The sequence below is a fragment of the Elephas maximus genome, chromosome 10 (genome assembly GCF_024166365.1).
Source record: "Elephas maximus indicus isolate mEleMax1 chromosome 10, mEleMax1 primary haplotype, whole genome shotgun sequence".
Classification (NCBI taxonomy): domain Eukaryota; kingdom Metazoa; phylum Chordata; class Mammalia; order Proboscidea; family Elephantidae; genus Elephas; species Elephas maximus.
In genome coordinates this window covers 6,341,386-6,364,568 of record NC_064828.1, presented here as the reverse complement: position 1 = coordinate 6,364,568, position 23,183 = coordinate 6,341,386, and the positions used below count along the sequence as shown (strand labels likewise).

The 23,183-nt window shown below is 43.9% G+C and overlaps 1 protein-coding gene across 2 annotated transcripts in view; it reads right to left on the bottom strand.

The window, feature by feature from the left end:
* The window catches only part of SHC4 (SHC adaptor protein 4), a 246,409-nt gene extending 233,305 nt beyond the window's left edge, over positions 1-13,104 (bottom strand). For both annotated transcript variants that reach the window (XM_049899614.1, XM_049899615.1), the window contains exon 1: positions 12,511-13,104. In XM_049899614.1, coding sequence (XP_049755571.1) covers positions 12,511-13,095 — 585 coding nt within the window. In that variant the 5' untranslated portion in view covers positions 13,096-13,104. The remainder of the gene's footprint in view (positions 1-12,510) is intronic.
* Positions 13,105-23,183: the final 10,079 nt, after the last annotated feature.

Genomic DNA, 23,183 nt, shown 5'->3' with positions numbered 1-23,183 from the left:
ATGCTCACTGAACTCCACATAAGGTAGATCTTAAATGAAAGTCACCAAGACAGACTATAATCAAACTTGCCAAAACCAAAGATAGAGAATTTTAAGAGCGGCTAGGGATAAATGAAAAGTCACCTACAAAGAAGAGTCAATTCTTGCTTAGACTACCCAGCAGACACCATGCAGGCAAGAAGGCAATGGGATGACTTATATAAACCATTGAAGGAAAAAGACTGCCAGCCAAGAATCTTATATCCAGCAAAACTGTCTCTCAAACATGGAGGCGAAATGAGGACATTTCGAGATAAACAGAAGTTTAGGGGAATTGCAAAAACCATACGAAAACTACAGGAAATACTAAAGGGAGTTCTCTAGTTAGAAAATCAATAATATCAGATATCAACCCAAGACTAGAACACAGGACAGAACAATAATATGGCAACCCAGACAGAGAAATCACAAAAATAAATCAAGATTTAGAAAAATGCTCAAAACAGGGAAACAGCGATATAATTATGTAAAAGAAGACAACACTAAAATGATAAAGAGGGCCTAAGAGATGTAACCATAGATCTTTCATATGGAGAGGAAGACAAGGTGATATAAAGAAATAAAAGCTAGGTTTAACTACAGAAAAATAGGGGTAAATATTAAGGTAACCACAAAGGAAGGCTAACAATCCTACTCATCAAAATGAAATACAGGAAAAAAATAGAGATTCAGCAGAAACAAAATCAACAACAATGAATAAGAGGAAAGGACAATATATAAAGATAAACTACTCAGCACAAAAAATTAAGTGCGACAAAGAAATTGTCAACAACACACAAAAAAAGACATCAAATGACAGCACTAAACTCATACCTACCCATGTTTACACTGAATGTAAATGGCCTAAATGCACCAATAAAGAGAGAGTGTCAGAATGGATTTAAAAAGACGATCCGTCTATATGCTGCCTACAAGAGTCACACCTTAGACTTAGAGACACAAAGTAAAACTCAAACGAAATAGAAAACAGAAAAACAATTGAGACAGTTAATAAGACCAAAAGCTGGTTCTCTGAAAAAAATAACAAAATTGATAAACCACTGGCCAAACTGACAAAGAAAAACAGGTGAGGAAGCAAATAATCCAAATAAGAAATGAGATGGGCCACAATACAACAGACCCAACTTAAATTAAAAAAAAATCATATCAGATTTCTATGAAAAATTGTACTCTAACAAATTTGAACCCTAGAAGATATGGATGAATTCCTAGAAACACACTACCTACCTAAACTAACACAAACAGAGGTAGAACAACTAAATAGACCCATAACACAAGAAGAGATTGAAAAGGTAATCCAAAATCTCCCAACAAAAAAAAGCCCTGGCCCAGACGGCTTCACTGCAGAGTTCTACCAAACTTTCAGAGAAGAGTTAACACCGCTACTACTAAAGGTATTTCAGAGCATAAAAAAGGACAGAATACTCCCAAACTCGTTCTATGAAGCCACCATATCCCTGATATCAAAGCCAGGTTAAAGACTCCACACAAAAAAAGAAAATTACAGACTTACATCCCTCATGAGTGTAGATGCAAAAATCCTCAACAAAATTCTAGCCAATAGAATTCAAAACATATCAAAAAAATAATTCACCATGACCAAGTGGGATTCATACCAGGTATGCAGGGATGATTCAACATTAGAAAAACAATTAATGTAATCCATCATATAAATACAACAAAAGACAAGGACCACATGATCTTATCAATTGATGCAGAAAAGGCATTTGACAAAGTTCAACACCCATTCACGATAAAAACTCTCAGCAAGATAGGAATAGAAGGCAAATTTCTCAACATAATAAAGGGCATCTATACAAAGCCAACGGAAACCCTGGTGGTGTAGTGGTTAAGTGCTACGGCTCTTAACCAAGAGGTCGGCAGTTCGAATCCACCAGGCACTCCTTGGAAACTCTACGGGGCAGCTCTACTCTGTCCTATAGGGTCGCTATGAGTTGGCATCGACTCAACGGCAGTGGGTTTGGTATACAAAGCCGACAGCCAACATCATCCTAAATGGAGAGAGTCTAAAAACATTTCCCTTGAGATCGGGAACCAGACAAAGATGCCCTTTATCACCACTCTTATTCAACATTGTAGTGGAGGTCCTAGTCAGAGCAATTAGGGTAGATAAAGAAATAAAGTCTATCCAGATTGGTAAGGAAGAAGTAAAAGTATCTCTATTTGCAGATGACATGATCTTATACAAAGAAAACCCGAAAGAATCCTCAAAAAAACTACTGAAACTAGTAGAAGAAGAGTTCAGCAGAGTATTGGGATACAAGATAAACATACAAAAATCAGTTGGATTCCTGTACACCAATAAAAAGAATGTTGAAGAGGCCAAATTACCAAATCAATACCATTTACAGTAGCCCCCAAGAAGATTAAATAGTTAGGAATAAATCTTACCAGTGATGTAAAAGACCTATACAAAGAAAACTAGAAGACTACTACTGCAAGAAACCAAAAGAGACGTACATAAGCGGAAAAACATACCTTGCTCGTGGATAGGAAGATTTAACATTGTAAAAATGTCTATTCTACCAGAAGCCATCTATAGATATAATGTAATTCTGATCCAAATTCCAGCGACATTCTTTAATGAGATGGAGAAACAAATCACCAACTTCATATGGAAGGGAGAGTCCCCAGATGAGAAACGCATTACTGAAAAAGAAGAACAAAGTGGGAGGCCTCACTCTACCTGATTTTAGAACCTATTATACCGCCACAGTAGTCAAAACAGCCTGGTACTGGTAAAACAACAGATACATAGGCCAGTGGAACATAATTGAAAATCCAGACATAAATCCGTCCACATATGAGCAGTTGAAATTTGACAAAGGCCCAAGGTCACTTAAATGGGGAAAAGATGGTCTCTTTAACAAATGGTGCTGGCATAACTGGATATCCATTTGCAAAAAACTGAAACAAGACCCATACCTCACACCATGCACAAAAACTAACTCAAAATGGATCAAAGACCTAAACATAAAATCTAAAATGATAAAGATCATGGAAGAAAAAATAGGGACAATGCTAGGAGCCCTAATACATGGCATAAACAGTATACAAAACGTTGCTAGCAATGCAGATGAGAGACTAGATAACTGGGAGCTCCTAAAAATCAAACACTTATGCTCATTCAAAGACTTCACCAAAACAACAAAAAGAATCACCTACAGAATGGGAAAAAGTTGTTAGCTATGACAATTCTGATCAGCATCTGATCTCTAAAATCTATGTGATACTGCAAAAATTCAACTACAAAAAGACAAATAACCCATTTAAAAACTGGGTAAAGGATATGAACAGGTACTTCACTAAAGAAGACATTCAGGTAGCTAACAGATACATAGGAAATGCTCTCAATCATTAGCCATTAGAGAAACGCAAATCAAAACTACAATGAAATGCCATCGCAGTCCCACAAGGCTGGCATTAATCCAAAAAACACAAAATAATAAATGTTGGAGAGGTTGTGGAGAGGCTATAACACTTATACACTGCTGGTAGGAATGTAAAATGGTGCAACCACTTTGGAAATCGATTTGGTGCTTCCTTAAAAAGCTAGAAACAGAACTACCATATGATCCAGCAATCCCACTCCTTGGAATATATCCTAGAGAAATAAGAGCCTTTACACGAACAGATATATGCACACCCATGTTCACTGCAGCACTGTTTACAACAGCAAAAAGATGGAAGCAACCAAGGTGCCCATCAACAGATGAATGGATAAATAAATTATGGTATGTTCACACAACGGAATACTAGGCATCAGTAAGGAACAGTAATGAATGTGTGAAACATTTCATAACATGGAGGAATCTGGAAGACATCATGCTGAGTGAAATTAGTCACTTGCAAAAGGACAAACATTGTATGAGGACCACTATTATAAAAACTCAAAAAATAGTTCCAACACAGAAGAAAATATTCTTTGATGGTTAGAAGAGTGGGGAGGGAGGGAAGGGGTTTTCACTAACTAGATAGTAGATAAGAACTATTTTAGATGAAGGGAAAGACACACGATACAGTAGAGGTCAGCACAACCAGATTAAGCCAAAAGCAAAGAAGTTTCCTGAATAAACTGAACACTTTGAAGGCCAGCGTAGCAGGGGTGGGGGCTTGGGGACCATCGTTTCAGGGGACATCTAAGTCAATTGGCATAATAAAATCTACTAAGAAAACATTCTGCATCCCACTTTGAAGAGTGGCGTTTGGGGTCTTAAATGCTAGCAAGCGGTCATCTAAGATGCATCAATTGGTCTCAGCCCACCTGGAGCAAAGGAGAATGAAGAACACTAAAAATACAAGGTAATTATGAGCCCAAGAGACAGAAAGGGCCACATAAACCACAGACTACATCAGCCTGAGACCAGAAGAACTAGATGGTGCCCAGCTACCACTGATGACTGCCCTGACAGGGAATACAACAGAGAACTCCCAAGGGAGCAGGAGAGAAGTGGGATGCAGACCTCAAATTCTCGTAAAAAGACCAGACTTAATGGTCTGACTGAGACTAGAAGGGCCCCGGTGGTCATGGTCCCCAGACCTTCTGTTAGCCCAGGACAGGAACCATTCCCAAAGCCAACTCTTAAGACATGGCTTGGACTGGGCTACGGGATAGAAAATGATACTGGTGAAGAGTAAGCATCTTGGATCGAGTAGACACATGTGACTATGTGGGCAGCTCCTGTCTGGAGAGGAGATGAGAGGGCAGAGGGGGCCAGAAGCTGGCCAAATGGACATGAAAACAGAGTGGAGGGAAGGAGTGTGCTGTCCCATTAGACGGAGAGCAGCTAGGAGTATACAGTAAGGTGTAGATAAATTTTTGTATGACAGACTGACTTAATTTGTAAACTTTCCCTTAAAGCACAATAAAAATTCTACCAAAAAAATTGACATTTCAATAATCTTCATGTGTACAGGTAGTGATATCAATTATGTTCATCACAAATGCTTAGGGGACACTGAGCTTCTGTTAAAGGTGATGCTATAATGTGGGAACAGGTAAGTGCAATGGGTGAACAACCCCTGGACCTTAGAAAGTCCATTCTCCCCCCTCCGCTTGGGACTAGCTATGTGACAGGCTGTGCACTGGAACTTTCCATGTAGCTTGTCAACTGTTAACATTATTTCTCTGGGAAAATTCATTGTCCCAGTGAACTGGCATACAAAGTAACTTTTGACCCACAATTTTTTAAAAAAATAGGGACAGCCTGTACTGGTGCCAAGGCTCCTCCACCCTTACAAACTCTGTGCAGACTTTGTGAGGCTGGGAAAAGGCTTTCTGAGGTGAGAAGGCAGGAACACTCTCCGGGGTCTCACCCAGCCCCCAGTACTCTTTGTCTCTTGGCATAAAATAAAGAAGCCTCAGTATAAAAAGAGAAAAAGCCTCAGTATAGGTGCCCAAAAAAGGGTACTCTCAGCCTCTCTCCCAAGTATTCTGAATTGGAAACAAAAGACAAAGAGGTTAGAAATTTCTTCCATTCTGACAACACGGCGCGGGGTGGGGGGAGGGGGGAGCTTGCAAACCCAGCTGCCTTCAGGGGCCAGACAGGTGTCGTAAATGAATGACACTGGGTGGGGCTCTGGCTCAGGACCTGGTTCTGGCCATCTGCTACCACTGGGATTGCTGGCCTGGTGCTGCAAGCTCTCCTGAGAAGCCAGAAATCCAGAGCTCTATGTAGAATTTCTCGGTTTTTAAATGGAGGCAACTGATCCAAAATTAAAAAATTTTTAATCTAATTTGACCAAACAAAACATGTCACGAAGCTGTCGGTATGGCCTCTGTGTTCCAGATTCCTTTCTAGGTTGAGAACTGTCTGGACTGTGCAATCTTTTCTTTCTCCCTCTCCCCACCCCCACCCCCACCCACCCATCGGCCTCCCACAGGCAGTATCATTACCAACTCCTTCCAAGAACTGCCTTAAGCCTCATTTTCCGGCAGACTCCTTGGCTGCCAGTGTCTGACCCCAATGAAGGACAGACAGCAGCACTTGTCACCATCATCCCACCTTTTCCCAAACTCAAGCGTCTTCCTCTGTGTTGTTCTCCATGGGCTCCCTCTGCACTGCTCTCCACAGGCTTTCTCTCCATTGTTCTCTATAGGCTGTAGTCCTTTCCTTTGCAACCTTCTGTGCCCTCCCCGCCACCACCTCCTTCGGTTCCTGGTTGCTTCTGGATTTCCCATTAGCTTGCCTAAGCCATCTGCCCTCTCTGTCCCTCGAGGGAAGTAACTGCAAAGAGGATGTTTAGTTGATACAGGTGGGTGTCTGGGCATGACCGACCCTTGCTCTGTATCCTGGCTGGTCCCCAGGGACATGGTTAGACCCTCCAAAGGGAATGTCTAGAGGGGCAGGATTCTCAGCAAGGATTACCAGAATAGGGCTCTAGTGCGCAAATGGAGGTGTGGAAACCACATTGACTTCTGTCTTTAGGGCATTATCAGGCAAAAACAGTGAACAGAAGATTAAAAGCCTTTGCCCATTTGGGGACATAAAAATAAGCCTCCTGATTCACTAGGTGACCCTGGTTAGAGGTTGGGGGAGCAGTAATGACCCAAATTGAATGTATAATTATTTTAAAAAATAATAATAATGACATTTCTTGCACACCTAAATGTATGGTTGCACATTTATACTTACGTATCATTATTGCATATTAATAATAATTTTATATGTTCCCAAACAATGCTCTCAATCAAAAATCCTGTTATTTAGGCTGCTTGACTTTTCCCAATGCCGCCTTGCAAAACTCCTCTGTTTCAGATGCATTCTTTCATTGAAATGACCATTTGTGGGCAGCAATGAGACCTGCATCTTTTGATTACCATGATCTTGATATTTCACTACAAAGCTGACCTCCCTGAGATCCAGAGCTAGGGGAGAGAAGTCCCAGCCACCTCATACGCCTGTGCTGTTTGAGCCCGTGGAGAGGGGAGAGAAGTCCCAGCCACCTCACATCTCCGTGCTGCTGAGCCCATGAGCTGTGTGCATCGTTAGATCAGGCTCCTAGTGACAAACTGCACTGTTAGGAAACAGGGTTGGTTCTACCCAGTCTGTGTAATGGCATGGTCCTGACTTTAGAGACATGGAAATGGAGCCTGACTTTGCTGGCATGGAAATGGAAGTGAGAGAAGCCATGTGGGGATATGTTCCCAAAGGGTTATGGAAGACGAATGAAATGAGGGCTAGTCCAGGCACCTTGTACAAGCCCTGATCCAACATAGACATCTTGTCACCTGCAGGGTGAAACTGGCAAAGCAAGTGTACTTTGGAGTCCTTGCCACTGTTCTTTGCTCTCTTTTTTCTTCTCATTGCTATTTTAAGACAATTTTGCTATTAGCAAAAAGTTTTCATTGTGATCTTTAAAAAAAAAAAAAACACATTTTAACCAAGTAGAGATGTTCAGTAGAACGTTCTTTAGTTCAGGAGGGAATGGAAGGTGAAGGGAGATAGGGGTAGAAAACAGAGTGCTGTACACAGAGGTGGACGTTCTTGCCTGGGTTCAGCCACTAAGCAGATGTGTGGGGAAGAAGAGACCAAGCCTTCCAGAATTTTCCTCAGTTCTAGCAACATCTACTTCTACATTTACTCCAAGAAAGAAACAGGAAGAAAAATATAACCCCCTCAATCCCAAATTGTCAGTTTTAGCTGGAATTATTTCCTCCCACCCACACTACCTCCCTCTTAACTGCCACTAACTTAGAGAAGAGGGAAATTAGCCGAGGCAGAAAGCCATCTCCTTTAGCTGTGGGCACCTGAGCCACACTGCCGAGTCCGGCTTTATTCTGCGTAAACAGTGGGACCGTCCCTCTAGGGATTTCCTAGAGTTACATATTTCCCCTTTCTAGGCTAGGTTTACCAAGCTGCCCATTTGCACAGCAAAGCATTTTTTCCTTAGCATCACCTGCCCAGAGAGAGTAAAGAACGGCTAACTCCTGCTGCTTCCACAGACCTCAGGCTGGACAGCAAGCCCCAACCTGGCCCACCTGGCTAGATCACAAGCAACACTATGTTCTCTGAATCCCAGCCCCTCTGTGCCCCGCCCTGGACCCCACACTTGAATGCTGTTCCACAACTGAGCCCTCTCTGCATGGCCGCCTTTACCCGTGCCAATATAACACGGCCCTTTCTGCTTCAACAATGAAGGCCAGCTTAGTGTCAGCAAGGCGGTTAGAAAGAGGGTGCTAAGATAGACGCTAATGCATCCTTCTTGGTTAACATCAAGATGTTAAAAATTACTTCCTTCAGGAAAAAGTCCTGAATCTATTTTCTAAACAAAAGAGACCCTAATAGTAAGAGATTACAAAGAAGTGGGAAAGGAGAACTGAAGTCTTAGAATCTTAGACAGCATTTTGTTCAAACTTCTTATTTTAAATATGAGACCATGAGGCTCAGAGAGGTAAAGTGACTTACCCAAGGTCACACAGTTGGTTAGTGCCAAACCCATTACTTTAACCTGGATCTCCCAACTCCCAGATTCGTGCTTTCCTGCAGAAAAGATATTTGGGGGCGGTCATAACATTGTGGTACCTGGACAATAGACACCTCCAGGTGGGTCAAAATCTCGACTGAAATGAAAGGTGCTTGTTATGGATTGAATTGTACTGTCCAAAAATATGTGTGGAAATCCTAATCCCTGTATCTGGTAATATGACCCTATCTGGAAAATAGGGGTCTTCTTTTGTGGTATTAATGAGGTCACGGCAGAGCAAGGTGGGTCCTAAACCCAATCACTTCTGAGTTATAAAAAGAGCAGAACAAACACAGAGACAGCCACGGGGAAGATGCCATACGAGGAGAGATACGCACAGCAGATGCACGTACAGGCCCAGGAACTCCAGGGATTGCTGGCTACTAAAAGCTGAAATAGACAAAGAAGGACCTCCCACTAGAGCCACGCCCTGAATTTGGACTTCTAGCCTCTTGGGCTGTGAGAAAATAAATTTCTGTTCTTTAAAGCCACCCACTTGTGGTATTTCTTGTTGTAAGATCCCTAGATAACTAAGACTGTACTCAGAAATAGACACTCAGGACTCATAAAGTATCTCCAACTATACGGTTAACTCTACATTCTAAGGCCAAAAACCAAAACAAAAAAAAAGACACTTAACCCAAAGTCAACACTAACTTAAGGTAGATGAAAAATACAGTACCTACTGCAAAGAGAAAAGGCTCAAGAAACAAAATAAGAGTAGCTCTAACAATGACTGGAAACCCTGGTGGCATAGTGGTTAAGTGCTACGGCTGCTAACCAAACGGTCAGCAGTTCGAATCTGCCAGGCGTTCCTTGGAAACTCTATGGGGCAGTTCTACTCTGTCCTACAGGGTCGCTACGAGTTGGAATCGACTCGACGGCACTGGGTTTGGTTTTGGTTTGGTATAACAATGACATTTTTTACCTAAAAGGAATAGAACATCCTCCACCCCCACCCAAGCAACTACTGTTTCTTCTTACCCTGCATTGTTGCTTTCCATCGCTCTTATCACTACCTGGCATAATGTATTTATTTGTTTATTCAATTGGCGCCTATCCATTGACTGCAGTGTAGGTTCCAAGAGGGTTCAGACCTGGTCTGTTTTGTTCATTGCTGTATTCTCAGTGCCTAGAACAGTTCCTGTCACATAATTGGCTCACAATACATATTTTTTGCATAAATGAGTGAATGAGTTTGGGCAGGGAGGGGAGCAGCCATATGATGTGGATAAAGAAGTAGAATGTGGGCCTTTTACCTACAAAATTTGTCCAGGGGTTCCCTGGCCATTAAGAACAACTATCTCACTTCTCCGTTCTGATTCTATCACCAGTAAACAGCCTTTGATTTAAATCTTCCCGTGTGCCTTTTCCTACAAATGGGAACACAGGAAATAATATTTTGGTTCACTTGGCACAATATTTTTTACTATAAGTAGGGTAGCATTTCACTTTTTAAATTGGTTCACATCTTGAAGAATTCAGAGGACCAGAATCTCAACCAGGATGGAAATCTGTAGTGAAAAGAACAAAGGATGGAGACTTGAGTTCTAGGTTTCTCGCTGCTTTTGACTTGCCGATGTGGTCTTTAAAAAAATAATAATAACTTCTCTGGGCTTTAGTTTCCACACAGAGGCATTGAACTTGATAACTTCAAAGTCCCTTCCATCTTACAGAGTGAGGATTCTTTAGAAATTAATAAAGTGAGGCCTTCAGGTATTCTGACTTCCTAAGAGAGGCACTTAGGGGGCGTACCCTGTCACTGCCTGTTGGTAATATAGTGTAGCTCACTTGGGTCACAGGGTCAGCACTGTTCCTGGGGTCAGTCATCATCACCACGAAAAGACAGATTGTATCCTCATTAAAAATCTAAAATGCCAATGGAGATGCCCTCCAGAGAGATGGAGATCACACAGCAACTCTTTTCATGTTTAAAATGACACAGGTTGTAGGTGTGGGGAGGTAGGAGGAGGTACAAGAGAGAAGGAAAGGCAAGTTAGAGGATGTCTAGGTGACAGAGAAGCAGGTGCAGAGAACACAGCTTGGAGACTCACTTTTTCCCACTAGAACCTTGCAGACGCTTAGGCCTAACAAGTGAGAAATGTGTCCATGAACTTTTAGTAGAAACCTGAAACTCCTTCCATTACTAGCCACATCACTGCCGGGGAGGGGGGACAAGAGCTGAGCGTCCCATAAATTTATCTTTCTTGGAGATTTCTGTCAGCCATTTCCCAAGCCTGCTATCCCTGTAGCCCTTCTGGCACTCATCGTTTGGACTTCCCTGATCTGCTGTTTGAGATACAGATATTAGACTATGTCTCAAGTTTATACTTGAGCAGGCTTCTCACCTGAGTACTAGCCTTATACACATTAGTACTTAGATGGTTACTTTAAACTTACTATGTCAAAAGGAAACACTGAATAGGTCCCCCTTCCTGACTCACTCTGCTTCCACCGCTGGCATCACTAATCTCATTCTCAGAGTTCAGTCTGGAGTTATTTTTCACTCCTCACAGCCCTTCATCCATAATCCTCCCCAACCTCCATATTCGACAGCAATAAACTCATCAGTTTACCCACTGCTCGACAAACGTTAGCTGTTTTATTGTTTGTATTATGATCTGAAATTAGCTGTGGCTTCCCTCACAGAGCCTCTTGAGCGTCTCTTTCCTCTCATCTCCACCTAACCCAGGATCTAGTTGCCTCACACCTAAACTCCCAGAGTAGCCTTTCCAGTGCCCTCCACCAGCCTCTAATTTTCCCTGCTTCGATCCATTTAAAATAAATCAACAGATTGATCTTACTAAAGCCATTTTTGTCAAGTTGTATTTTGACTAAGAACCTACAAAGTTCTCGTACGCCAATCAGAGTGTTTACAAACTCCTCATTTGGTGTTCAGCAGCTTCGGGCAACTGCTCCCTCCTCCCCAGCTATATCTGATCTTTGTCTTTATTTAACACATACTTGTTTGAACACTGCCTCTGGGCCAGTCACTCTCTCTATCACCCAGGGCTCTACAACATTCCCCTCCGCTTCAGTTAAGCCCAGTTTCTGGGATATAACTTTGCAGCTACTACAGTGATTGCCTGCCCCCTGAACCTTGCTTGTGCTCTTGCCCTGCCAGGAATCTCCTTTGGGCCCATCTGCCAGATCTGATATCTCTTCCCAGATGCACCTTCTCTGGAGGTTTTCCATTGAAAGAATCCCAGACCAAAATCACCTTTCCCTTTTTCTTGCTAAGTATTGTTCTCTTATTATTTCGCATGCATTTGTTGGTCTCCCCAACTAAAATATGAGCTCCAGAGGAAGAAAGGTCAATTTTTCCATTCCCCTTTTCTCCAGACCTAGATAGGGTAAGGACAGGCTCGAGAGCATGAAGCACCTTGATCTTGCACACAGGCATGGATAGGGTCTGCCTGTTGTAGCATAGGCAATAAAGACAATGCATGTGCACTGAAGAGCTAACACTAGCTCCTAGCACAAGGTTAGAGACTCGGCCATTCTTTGATAAAAGTTCAATGTGGAGTTAAATTTTTAAAAATAATTGAAGCCCCTTACACACCATATGCTTCTCTAGCATAGAAATTTCTGTGGTTTTTATTTGAAACACAATGGCCGGTATAACCTACTGAATCTCAATCATTAATCAGATTTGAAATCTTTGTCTCTTCTTGGCTAGAAAGCTAGGTCCCATGAGGACAAGAAGGAGCCATCTAAGCTCCTTCTACCTAGAAGTTGCCCCTACACCTGGTAACTACCTACAAGTTAGCATCAGTTCATGACCTTGAATCAAAGGTTGTCTGACTCCAGTACAAACCAGGCATTTGGTGGAATTTTGTTGTTGGAATTTGCCTGCCTTTTAGTCCAGTTGCACAATGACCTGTCCAGACCCAGAACACACCAGGTGACGTGAAGCCCCTTAGAGAAAGCAGAGAATACGTCGCTTTCCCTTAAGATCCTACAAGGAGAAGGAAATGGACTTACCCGCACATAGTAGTTCATGCCCATCCCCAACAGGTGCTGGAGAAAGTGTCTGTCCTGCCTGATCCCAGGGACCGGCTCCCCAGGGCCCGGAAGCGGGCAGACGTCGGGAGTTAAGGCGTGTGCTCTGTGCCCCACCGGCTCGGGCTGGGGCGCAGGTGCAGACCCGGCCCTGTTTTGACTGGTTTCGGGGGAAGCAGGGCGGCCCGGAGCGGCCTCCTGGCTGTCCTGGAGCTTTAGCCGAAGCAGCTCTTTGGTCCCCAGGCAGAAGTTCTTCAGACTCAGCAAGGTAGCCGGGCTGGCCAGCTTCACACTCGCCATGCGGGGGATCAAGGTGCAGAGCGGCGTGGGGCTCTCCTGGGGCGCCAGGGTGGCTTCTTCCGCCGGCGGATGAGGTGCCAAGGCGGGGTAGGGGGGCAGCGGAGCGCCCTTGGCCCCGACCGCGCCTCCGGGGCTGCCTTCGTCCAAGGACGTGACGGACTCGTTCCGAAAGCGGCTGTACTTGGCCCGGTGCAGCATCGCGGCGTGCCCGAAGAGTCCTACACACAGCGCGAGTCCTGCCAGGCCGTCCTGACCGCGCTCTCGCATAGCCTTGGCAGTGCCGAAACAGGAGCCTGCTGCATAAATCGCCCCGTCGTCCGACCCATAAACCGCTCGGAAATCAACGCCTCTCCGCCCCGCGCAACTCGCGGCAGCCACCTCTCCAACTCTTTCCGGCAGCCGGCCCTGGCTCCGGGCCCCTGAAGGTTGACAGCCGGGGGGAACGCCTCCCCAGCTCTGACTGCAGCCCCTCGCTGGCCCAGGCTGCAGCCGCCCGGCTTCTCGCGTGGATCCCCGGCTGGGCCCGCCTGGGCCGGGGCTGCGGGCGGCTGGGTGGCTCCCCGCCAGCTGCTCCGCACAGCCCGGGCCGGGCACCGCCGGGCCCGCCGCCGCGCCCGCCGCGCAGGAGCCCCAGGACCCGAGCGCCCCCGCCCCGCCTCGGGCTCTGCGCGCAGGAACTTTCTAACCTGCTCCCTCCGGCCCCCACGGGGCGGGGCCACGACCGGCCTGTTAACCCTTTATTCGTCCCAGGGATTGCTCATTTTTAAGGAGAAGAAATGTCTCTATGAGCCAGTGGCCCTTCTGCCCGGGTCAGTGGATTCGCATGGCTGCCTCCTCCTGAAGACCTTGTCTTGCATCCCGTTCCGGGCCACAAGCCAGGAGTGCTAGAGACGGGCTGCTCCGCGTGGTCGCACGGACGTGCGGTCCCTCGGTGTCCCTCAGATCCCCCCCTGGCCTGCCCACCCGCGCCCAGAGCGTCCCTCCCTCCTCGACGCCTCTGGGCGCTTCTTTCAGAAAACGTTTGCAGCCGAAGGCTGAGACGTGCACGGGCGATGCGCAGTGTTGAAATTTTATGAATGAACTTTGCTGAATGGATTTCGCTCTGTGTGTGCAAGCTAATAAATCTGTGAATGAAGCTGAGAATAGCTGTAATTGACTGACGGTCTCAGGGGTGCTGGTTTTTATCCAATCCGGCGGCAGCTCGATGACTCATGCACCATAAATGCACTAAACCAGTAGCCCCGAGAAATGAAGCTGCGGGGAGAGAGGGGGCAGGTTTATTCTGCGATACCCAATGAATGGGTTAACAGGAAACGCAGTCGTGGCTTTCACTCAGCAGTAAGCTGGGCAGTAGCAGGTTAAAGAACTATTTTCTTTCTCGTGGAGACGGGTGGGAGCGCCAAGCAGAGGCGCTGAAAACGAGCTCCATTGTTCCACGGCGGTTAGAACTCAGGGTACACAACTCCCCTGGGAGCCGGGATGCCTCTTCTTAGAAACACCGTTTTTTGTTTTTTTTTTTTTAATCGATCGTTGGTTCCATCTCGGGTCTGGCGCAGACTCCTGCACCTATCAAACGCGCTCTGAAGACGGCATGACAACGGCAGAAGGCCCAGCACACAGGAAGCCAGGAAGAAAGCCAGGAATGGAAAGTGCAGGCTCCTAGGAATAGAGAGGGAGCTACTGAAACACGCGCGTGTGTGTGTGCGTGTGTGTGTTGTGTGTGTGTGTAAGAAATTACGCACGATAAGAGACAAGCAAATCTCTGCTGAAGGGTAAATTTCTCCATGGCCCAAGGTCCTTGTGTCTGAAATTGTTCATTAATTTAATTAAAAATTAAAGCCAATTGGCCACCACGGGCATCAGGGATGCCACCTTCGCTATCTTACTATCCACAAGGCTGCCTTAGGCTGTGTGTATCCGTGCCTGTGGCGGCCTGAGCTCCCTAGGGATCCAATCACAGGGCTGAATTTATAACTAGCGGAAAAGGCATTCTCACTGGCTTCCGGCTCCCCCCACGGAAACAATGCACCTTTTCACATCCTGTCTGCAATACCTGTTTGGATGTGTTTTTCCCTGGGAAGGCGTGTATGCATCGTCCTGAACCTTCCTTCAATCCTTGCTAACCTTCTTCTCCTGCCCCCACACCTCCCCCTGGGAGAACCGAGGGGAACGGCCTAAAGCGGCTGAGCCTCAATTGCTGGGACTGAGGCTCCAGGCAAGGTTGTGAAGTAACCAGCCTGTTACCTCTCTTCCTCAGCCTTCCTCTCTTTCTTTCCTTCCTCCTGTCCCTGCTGTCCATTCCTTGCTGTCACAGACCCCGGGGACCTCGGGAAAGTACAAGTCTGTGCCGGGATTACCTCATCTGTTAGGACCAGCTACCTAATGGAGATGTTACCAGGATTAACGAGAGAATCCTAATCCGTGTAAGGCCCTTGGCACAGTGCCTGCCCAATGAGTACACAGCAAGCAGTATAAAGACAGGCCGTTGGCGCAGGTTCGCTTCCCTGTGAAGCTGGTGCTCCTGCCCTCTATAGCATAGAGTGTAACCATTTGGGGTAATTAAAAAGAAAAATTAGCACGAAATGGGAGAAGTCAAAAAAGCTGATGCCCTAACAACCCTGTGGGCCTGCAGAAGGTAGGGAAATGGCAGAAGACAGCCTGGCTGATGTGAATTCTTGCTGAGGTCTTCAGGGTGGGGGTCTCAGGAAGACTGGGTGCAGGCTGAGGGGAGCCAGCTCACCCAGGTAGGTACCGTACTGGCCTCCGCCTCCAGAGGGCTCAGACCAGCCCCCATTACCCAGAAGGAGTGAATCCTGGGAGGGACCCAGTGGAACCAGCTAAGGTAAGAGAGCAGCCATGGCCACCGCGGGCTGTTTCTCTATCCCTGGTAACCCCGGAAAACTTGGCCCTCCAAAACAGCTCTGCCAGGAACTGTTACGAGGGTGAAAGAGACGCAGAGCTGGAACTTGCAAGTGGGAGGTAGCCTCAGAAGCCCAGTAGCTACCTCACTCCAACAGTTTGGGCAGGGGCTGAGAAGCCACCGCAGTATCCCAAGAGAAGACTTACTGAGTGGATTTCCATTCTAGCTAGGTGGGTGGGGAAGGTGGACGGCTCGCTTTTCCCCAGGACATTAGAATATCCTCTTTTATTCCCCCCAGTGGCCATGATCTTTTGGAAGTAGATCACCAGGACATTCTTCCAAGGCACCTCTTGATGGATTTAAACCACCAAGTTTTTGTTTATAGCCCAGCACTTAACCATGCACGCCACCTAGAGATTACTAGAACATCGTCTTCAAGTAGTAATGATGAAAACAAGAGGAGTCATTGTTACAGAACACCAGACAAGTCATACATTCTTATTCCATCATCACAACAGCTTGATGAGGCTGCGACTGCTTTGTTTGCCACCTTGCAGATGTGGAAACAAGGCTCGGAGCAAGTCCAAAGATGTGGCCAAGGTTCCCAGCTGGAGAAGGATGGTGCAGGGATTCCTCCAGCAGCGCCGCCTGACTGCAAAGCCTGTGCTGGAGGCCACTGTACTCTCCTGCTCCCAGGGAACCTGAGGAGCTCAAGTCTAGATTCCAGGCCTATGTTGAGGGCTTCAGGCATCTTGCTGCTCCCAGAGGCCCAGGAAAATTCCTGAGTAGGAAGAAGAGCTGGGAATTTCTTGAAGATTCTTGGGTTGTTGAGAAACCTACCCCTGAGCCCATCCTCACAGATCACCCAGAGAAGGGCCTGACAGAATATTCTCCCACCTACTGTTTTTCCCGCTCTTCTCCCTCCACAACTCCAGGGAAAAGTATATTTATTTCAAAGGTAACTTCTCAAGAGTCAAAACAATAGACTAGAGGTCTCAAGAAACCTGGGTAGCTGGGCCACTGCCTACAAGCTCTGTGTACTTAGTAGCATAGTATCATAGAAAGAGCATTAGCGAGAAGTTAAAGAACCAGCTGTGGACCATTGAGCAAGTTACTTAACCTCTCTGAGCCTCAGTTACCTGTAAAAATGATCACAATAATGGCTAAAAGCTTTTAAGGTGTTAAGTGCTGGGCTACTAACTGAAAGGTTGGCGGTTTTAACCCACACGGAGATGCCTCAGCAGAAGGGCCTGGTGATCTCCTTCCAGTAGGTCACAGCCATGAAAACCTTATGGAGTGCAGCTCTACTCTGCAACACATGGGGTCACCATGAGTTGAAATTGATTTGACAGCAATTGGTGACTGGTGAGGCAGGTTAATATCTTCTGAGCACTTACTCTAGATCAGATCTGTTGTTGTGTGCCATCGAGTCCCTTCGGACTCATGGCCATGCTATAGGTCAGAGTAGAACTGCCCCCATAGGGTTTCCTAGGCTGTAATCTTTATGGGAGCAGATCAACAGGTCTAGGAGCAGTTGGTGGGTTTGAACTGCTGACCTTTCAGTTAACAGCTGAGCACCTAATCGCTGTGCCACCAGGGCTTCTTAGACCAGATCTAGTTCACATTAAATGTGAACTAATTGCTTAACATTTAATCTTTATAGCAACTCTAAGTGGTGGGTGCTGCTTATCCTCCCAATGGTGTAGAAGAAGCAACAGAGGCCCACAGAGGTTTAGTGGCTTGTCCAAGCCACACAGCCAGTAACTGGCTGGTCTGGCGTGGAACTGAGCACTGTCTGACTCCAACTTCATGCCCTAAACCACTGTGATGAGCCAATGTATGTAAGTGCCTAATCTCACCAAGTGAGCACTAACAGTTCTTGCTCCTTTATCCCCTCTTGGAGATCAATACCTATAAAATTCACCCTACATACCTCACTGGATTGCTAGGAGTGAAAACGTGAATAATAAATAAGAAAAAACATCACCGTCATTTAACCATCACAGAATTATTAATCCTGTTATCACCACTGGAAATTAGGGTTTTGCTTACACAACTGTTGTGTGCCTCCTTTGTTTCGAGACCCCTGTGTTGAAGTGTTGAAGATGCAGTCTGATTTTTTCTTTTTGCTTAGAGCAAAATGAGAGAGGAAAGAGATAAATTGAGGGAAGAACTGTTAAACAAAAAGGAACCAGGACTCGATGGCTGGGAAGACTCTCAACCTGTCCAAACGGCAAAAGATGCTAAAATTAAGAGATTCACTGTCACGAAAGTCTGCTCTACCAAAAAAGGCAAGAATGGCCACACAGCTTTTTGCTGATACCCCAGAAAGATCAAAAGGCCAGAGTATTCAGTCACACAAAAGGCTCTTTGAAGAGATTATGGGTTTGAATCACAAATACCCTCAATCAAACTAGAGAACATCTCAGAAGTTCCAGGTCTTTCTCTCAGTCATCTCAACAAAATTCAAAAATACAGGTGGGGTAGAAACAATACAGGTGGGGTAGAAACAACCCAGGTGCCCATCAACAGACGAATGGATAAATACATACAATGGAGTATTATTCAGCTCTAAAGAGAATGAAGTTCTGATACATGCTACTACATGCATGAGCTTTGAAAATATTATGCTAAGTGAAATAAGCCAGACACAAAAGGACAAATCCTGTATGATTCCACCTTGATGAAATATCTAGAAAAGGCAGATCATTCGAGCCAAAAGAAAATTAGTGGTCACCAAAGGCTGGAGGGAGGGGAGAATGTGGAGTTAGGTAAAAAAAAAAAAAGACAGAAAATATCTCAGCCTGACATCCAAGGAAGAAGTAAGTCAGGATTTCAATGCATTGTTAACCTAATGAAAACATTAAAAATGAAGAAAAAGACTAGAGGTGGGATTATCTAGGAAAGATCTGTAGATGAGCCTCTTATCTAATGGAGTACATCCCCAATGACATACATAGGAGAGCCACAAAGTTCTTGAGAATGTTATATCAGTAGCAACACTGCCAGCTTGGACTAAAAAGGATAAAGTGCAAAATAATAGAAGGCTGTCAAATCCCCAAAATTCTATGGGCAGGAATCAGACTGATAAAACTACTCAGCTACAAAATATGCCACCTTTCATGAAAAAGGAAGAATGACTCAGAGAAGAGAGCTGTAAGCCCAGAGGGCAGAGCCATGAGCCACAGAGGATGATTCCCAGGCCTTGAAACTTAATGGAGTTTGCCTGGCTGTATTTTAAAATTACCTGAAATTGGTGATTTCTTTTTGCCTTCTATTTTCTCCCTTTTTGAGCCAGAATGTAACTGTTATCCTATGCCTGCCTTACCATTATATTTTGGAAGCAGATAGCTTGTTTCTTTAGTTTCATAGGTCAACAGATGCAGAATTGTTCCCCAGATGGATCATACCCAGAACCTCACCCATACCTGATTTAGATGATGAAATTAGAGACTTTTGAGCTAATAAGATTTAGATGAAATTTTAGACTTTGAGTTGATGCTATAAAAGGTTGAGACTTTTGAAGACTTTGAAATAAGGTGAATGTGTTTTGCCTATGGTACAGATGTGACTCTTTGGCAGCCAGAGGACGAACTGTTTATGTTACATTAACATAAAGTTAATGCAATTAATTTGTGTTGTTTAAGCTCCTAAATTTGTAATAAATTTTTATGGCAGCAATAGAAATGAATACAGACACCTGGCACTAGCATCAGGGGAAAAGAAGCATTTTTCACCCTGAGATATAAAAGCAACAATAACCTAAATAAATAAATGGGAATAAAAGGTTTGTCCCATCTAATTCTAGCCCCCAAAATAAATGATATCTTTAGCTTTTCTTGTTACTTACAGACTCCCTAAAGAAACAGCTTTTGTGATGCTGATGACTAAAGATCTCTGATGACCTTTGCAGACATGGTAATAGGGGAGAAAAATTATTGTTTTTCATCATGAATAGACTGACTGGTAACCTTCATAATCTTATAGTTTTCCTTTAAATACTCATTATAATTTTTATTTTGTGAATCAGTCTTCCTAAAGCCTGAACTCTCTTGCAAGGTAAAGAATTTCTCTTCTCTAAATACTTCTGTCTCTAAGGCTTCCTTTCATACCACTATGTCATTTGGAAGGTTACTTCACATCTCTGAGCCCCAATTTCTCCTCATTTGCACAATGAAGATAATTATTTCTGCCTCAAAGCATTGTTGTAAGGACTGGCTGAGTGTGTGACACACATTATAATGCAGTCATTCTTGTTAGCATAAAGAACCAAGAGAAAAGCAGAAATAACCAACAGTAAGACTAAATGGATATTAATGCCCCATACATTCTAATCTAAAAAGCAACTTAAAATTTCCCCTGAATTATTCTTAAAAAAAAAAAAAAAAAGTTTCTCCTTTAGAGTTACACACTGAAGTTTTACGTGTCCATCTGTCAGTTTGTTGTACTAGCTTGCATGTTGCTGTGATGCTGAAAGCTATGCCACCAGTATTCAAATACCTTGTGGACAGGTTTCAGCTGAGCTTTCAGACTAAGACAGACTAAAAAGAAGGACCTGACGGACTACTTCAGAAAAGAATTTGCCAGTGAAAACTTATGAACAGCTGCAAAACACTGCCTGACATAGTGCTGAAAGATGGGTCTCTCAGGTTGGAAGCTACTCAAAAGATGACTGGAGAAGAGCTGCCTCTTCAAAGAAGAGTTGACCTTAATAACGTGGATGGAGTCAAGCTTTCAGGACCTTCATTTGCTGATGTGGCATGACTCAAAATGAGAAGAAACAGCTGCAAACATCCATTAATAATCAGAACATGGAATGTATGAAGTATAAACTTACAAAAATTGGAAATTGTCAAAAATAGAATGCACAAGCATTGATATTCTAGGCATTAGTGAGCAGAAGTGGACTGGTATTGGCCATTTTGAGTTGGACAATCATATGGTCTACTATGCTGAGAACAACAATGTAAAAAGAAATGGCATTGCACTCAACTCCAAAAAGAACATATCAAGATCTATCCTGAAGTATACTGTCAGTGATAGGATAATATCCATACTCCAGTTAATATGGCCATTATTCAAATTTATGCACCAGCCGATAAGACCAAAAAAAGAAATTGAAGATTTTTACCAACTTCTGCAGTCTGAAATTGACCAAGCGTGCAATCAGGATGCATTGATAATTACTGGTGATTGGAATGCAAAAGCTGGAAACAAAGAAGAAAGATCAGTAGTTGGAAGATACAGCCTTGGTGATAGAAATTCTGCTGGAAATTACATGACAGAATTTTGCAAGACCAATGACTTCCTCATTGCAAATATCTTTTTTCAGCAACATAAATGGTGACTCTACACATGCACCTCACCAGATGGAATACACAGGAATTAAATCAACTACATCTCTGGAAAGAGATGATGGAAAAGCTCAATATTATCAGTCAGAATAAGGCCAGGGGCTGACTGCAGAACAGATCACCAATGCAAGTTCAAGCTGAAGCTGAAGTATATTAGAACAAGTCAATAAAAGCCAAAGTACGACCTTTAGTATATCTCACCTGCATTTAGAAACCATCACAAGAACAGATTTGATGCATTGAACACTAATGACTGAAGACCAGACGAGTTGCAGAATGACATCAAGGACATCATAGATAAAGAAAGTAAGAGGCCATCAAAAAGACAAGACCAAAATGGATGTCAGAAGAGACTCTGAAATTTGCTCTTGAACGTCAAGTGGCTAAAACAAATGGAAGAAATGATGAAGTAAAAGAGCTGAACAGAAGATTCCAAAGGGCAGCTCAAGAAGACAAAGTAAAGCATTATAATGACATGTGCAAAGACCTGGAGTTAGGAAATCAAAAGGAAAGGACACACTTGGCATTTCTTAGCTGAAAAAACTAAAGAAAAAATTTAAGCCTCCAGTTGCTATATTGAAGGTTTCTATGGGGAAAATATTAAACGACACAGGAAGCATCTAAAGAAGTTGGAAGGAATACATAGAGTCACTATCTCAAAAAGAATTGGTCAATGTTCAATCATTTCAGGAGGTAGCATATGATCAGGAACCGATGGTGTTGAAAGCAGAAATCCAAACTGCACTGAAGGCATTAGCAAAAAACAAGGCTCCGGGAATTGACGGAATACTAATTGAGATGTTTCAACAAACAGATGCAGTGCTCGAAGTGCTCACTCATCTATGCCAAGAAATTTGGAAGACAGCTACCTGGCCAACAAACTGGAAGAGATCCATATTTATGCCTATTCCCAAGAAAGGCGATCCAACCAAATGCTGAAATTATGGAACAATATCATTAATATCACACGCAAGTAAAATTTTGCTGAAGATCACTCAAAAGTGGCGGCAGCAGTACATTAACAAGGAACTCCCAGAAATTCAAGTCAGATTCAGAAGAGGACGTGGAACCAGCGATATCACTGCTGATGTCAAATGGATCCTGGCTGAAAGCATAGAATACCAGAAAGATGTTTACCTGTGTTTTATTGATTATGCAAAGACATTGGACTGTGTGGATCATAACAAATTATGGATAAAGTTGGGAAGAATGAGAATTCCAGAACACTTAATTGTGTTTTTAAGAGGAGCCTGTACCTAGATCAAGAGGCAGTTGCTTAAACAGAACAAGGGGATACTGTGTGGTTTAAAGTCAGGAAAAGTGTGTGTCAGGGTTGTATCCTTTCACCACTCTTACTCAATCTGTATGGTGAGCAAATAATACGAGAAGCTGGACTATGTGAAATAGAATGGGCATCAGCCTTGGAGAGAGACTCATGAACAACCTGTGATACAAAGATAACACAACCTTACCTACTGAAAGTGAAGAGGGCTTGAAACACTTACTGATGAAGGTCAAAGACCACAAGCTTCAGTATGTATTACACCTCAACAGAAAGAAAACAAAAATCCTCACAACTGGACCAATAAGCAATATCATGATAAACAGAAAAAAGATTGACGTTCTCAAGGATTTTATTTTACTTGGATCCACAATCAATATCCATGCAACCAGCAGTCAAGAAATGAAAAGACATTGCATTGGGCAAATCTGCTGCAAAAGACCTCTTTAAAGTGTCAAAAAACAAAGACGTCACCTTGAAGACTAAGGTGCGCCTGACCCAAGCCATGGTATTTTCAATTGCCTCATATGCATGGGAAAGCTGGACAATTAATGAGGAAGATGGAAGAAGAATTGATGACTTTGAATTACGGTGTTGGTGAAGAATATTGACTATACCATGGACTGCCAAAAGAATGAACAAATCTGTCTCAGAAGCAGTACAACCAGAATATTCCTTAGAAGCAAGAATGGCAAGACTATGTCTCACATACTTTGGGCATGTTTTCAGGAGGGGTCAGTCCTTGTAGAAGGACACCATGCTTGGTAAAGTAGAAGGTCAGCAAAAAAGAGGAAGACCCTCAACAAGTGTATTGACTCAGTGGCTGAAACAATGGGCCCAAGCATAACAACGACTGTGA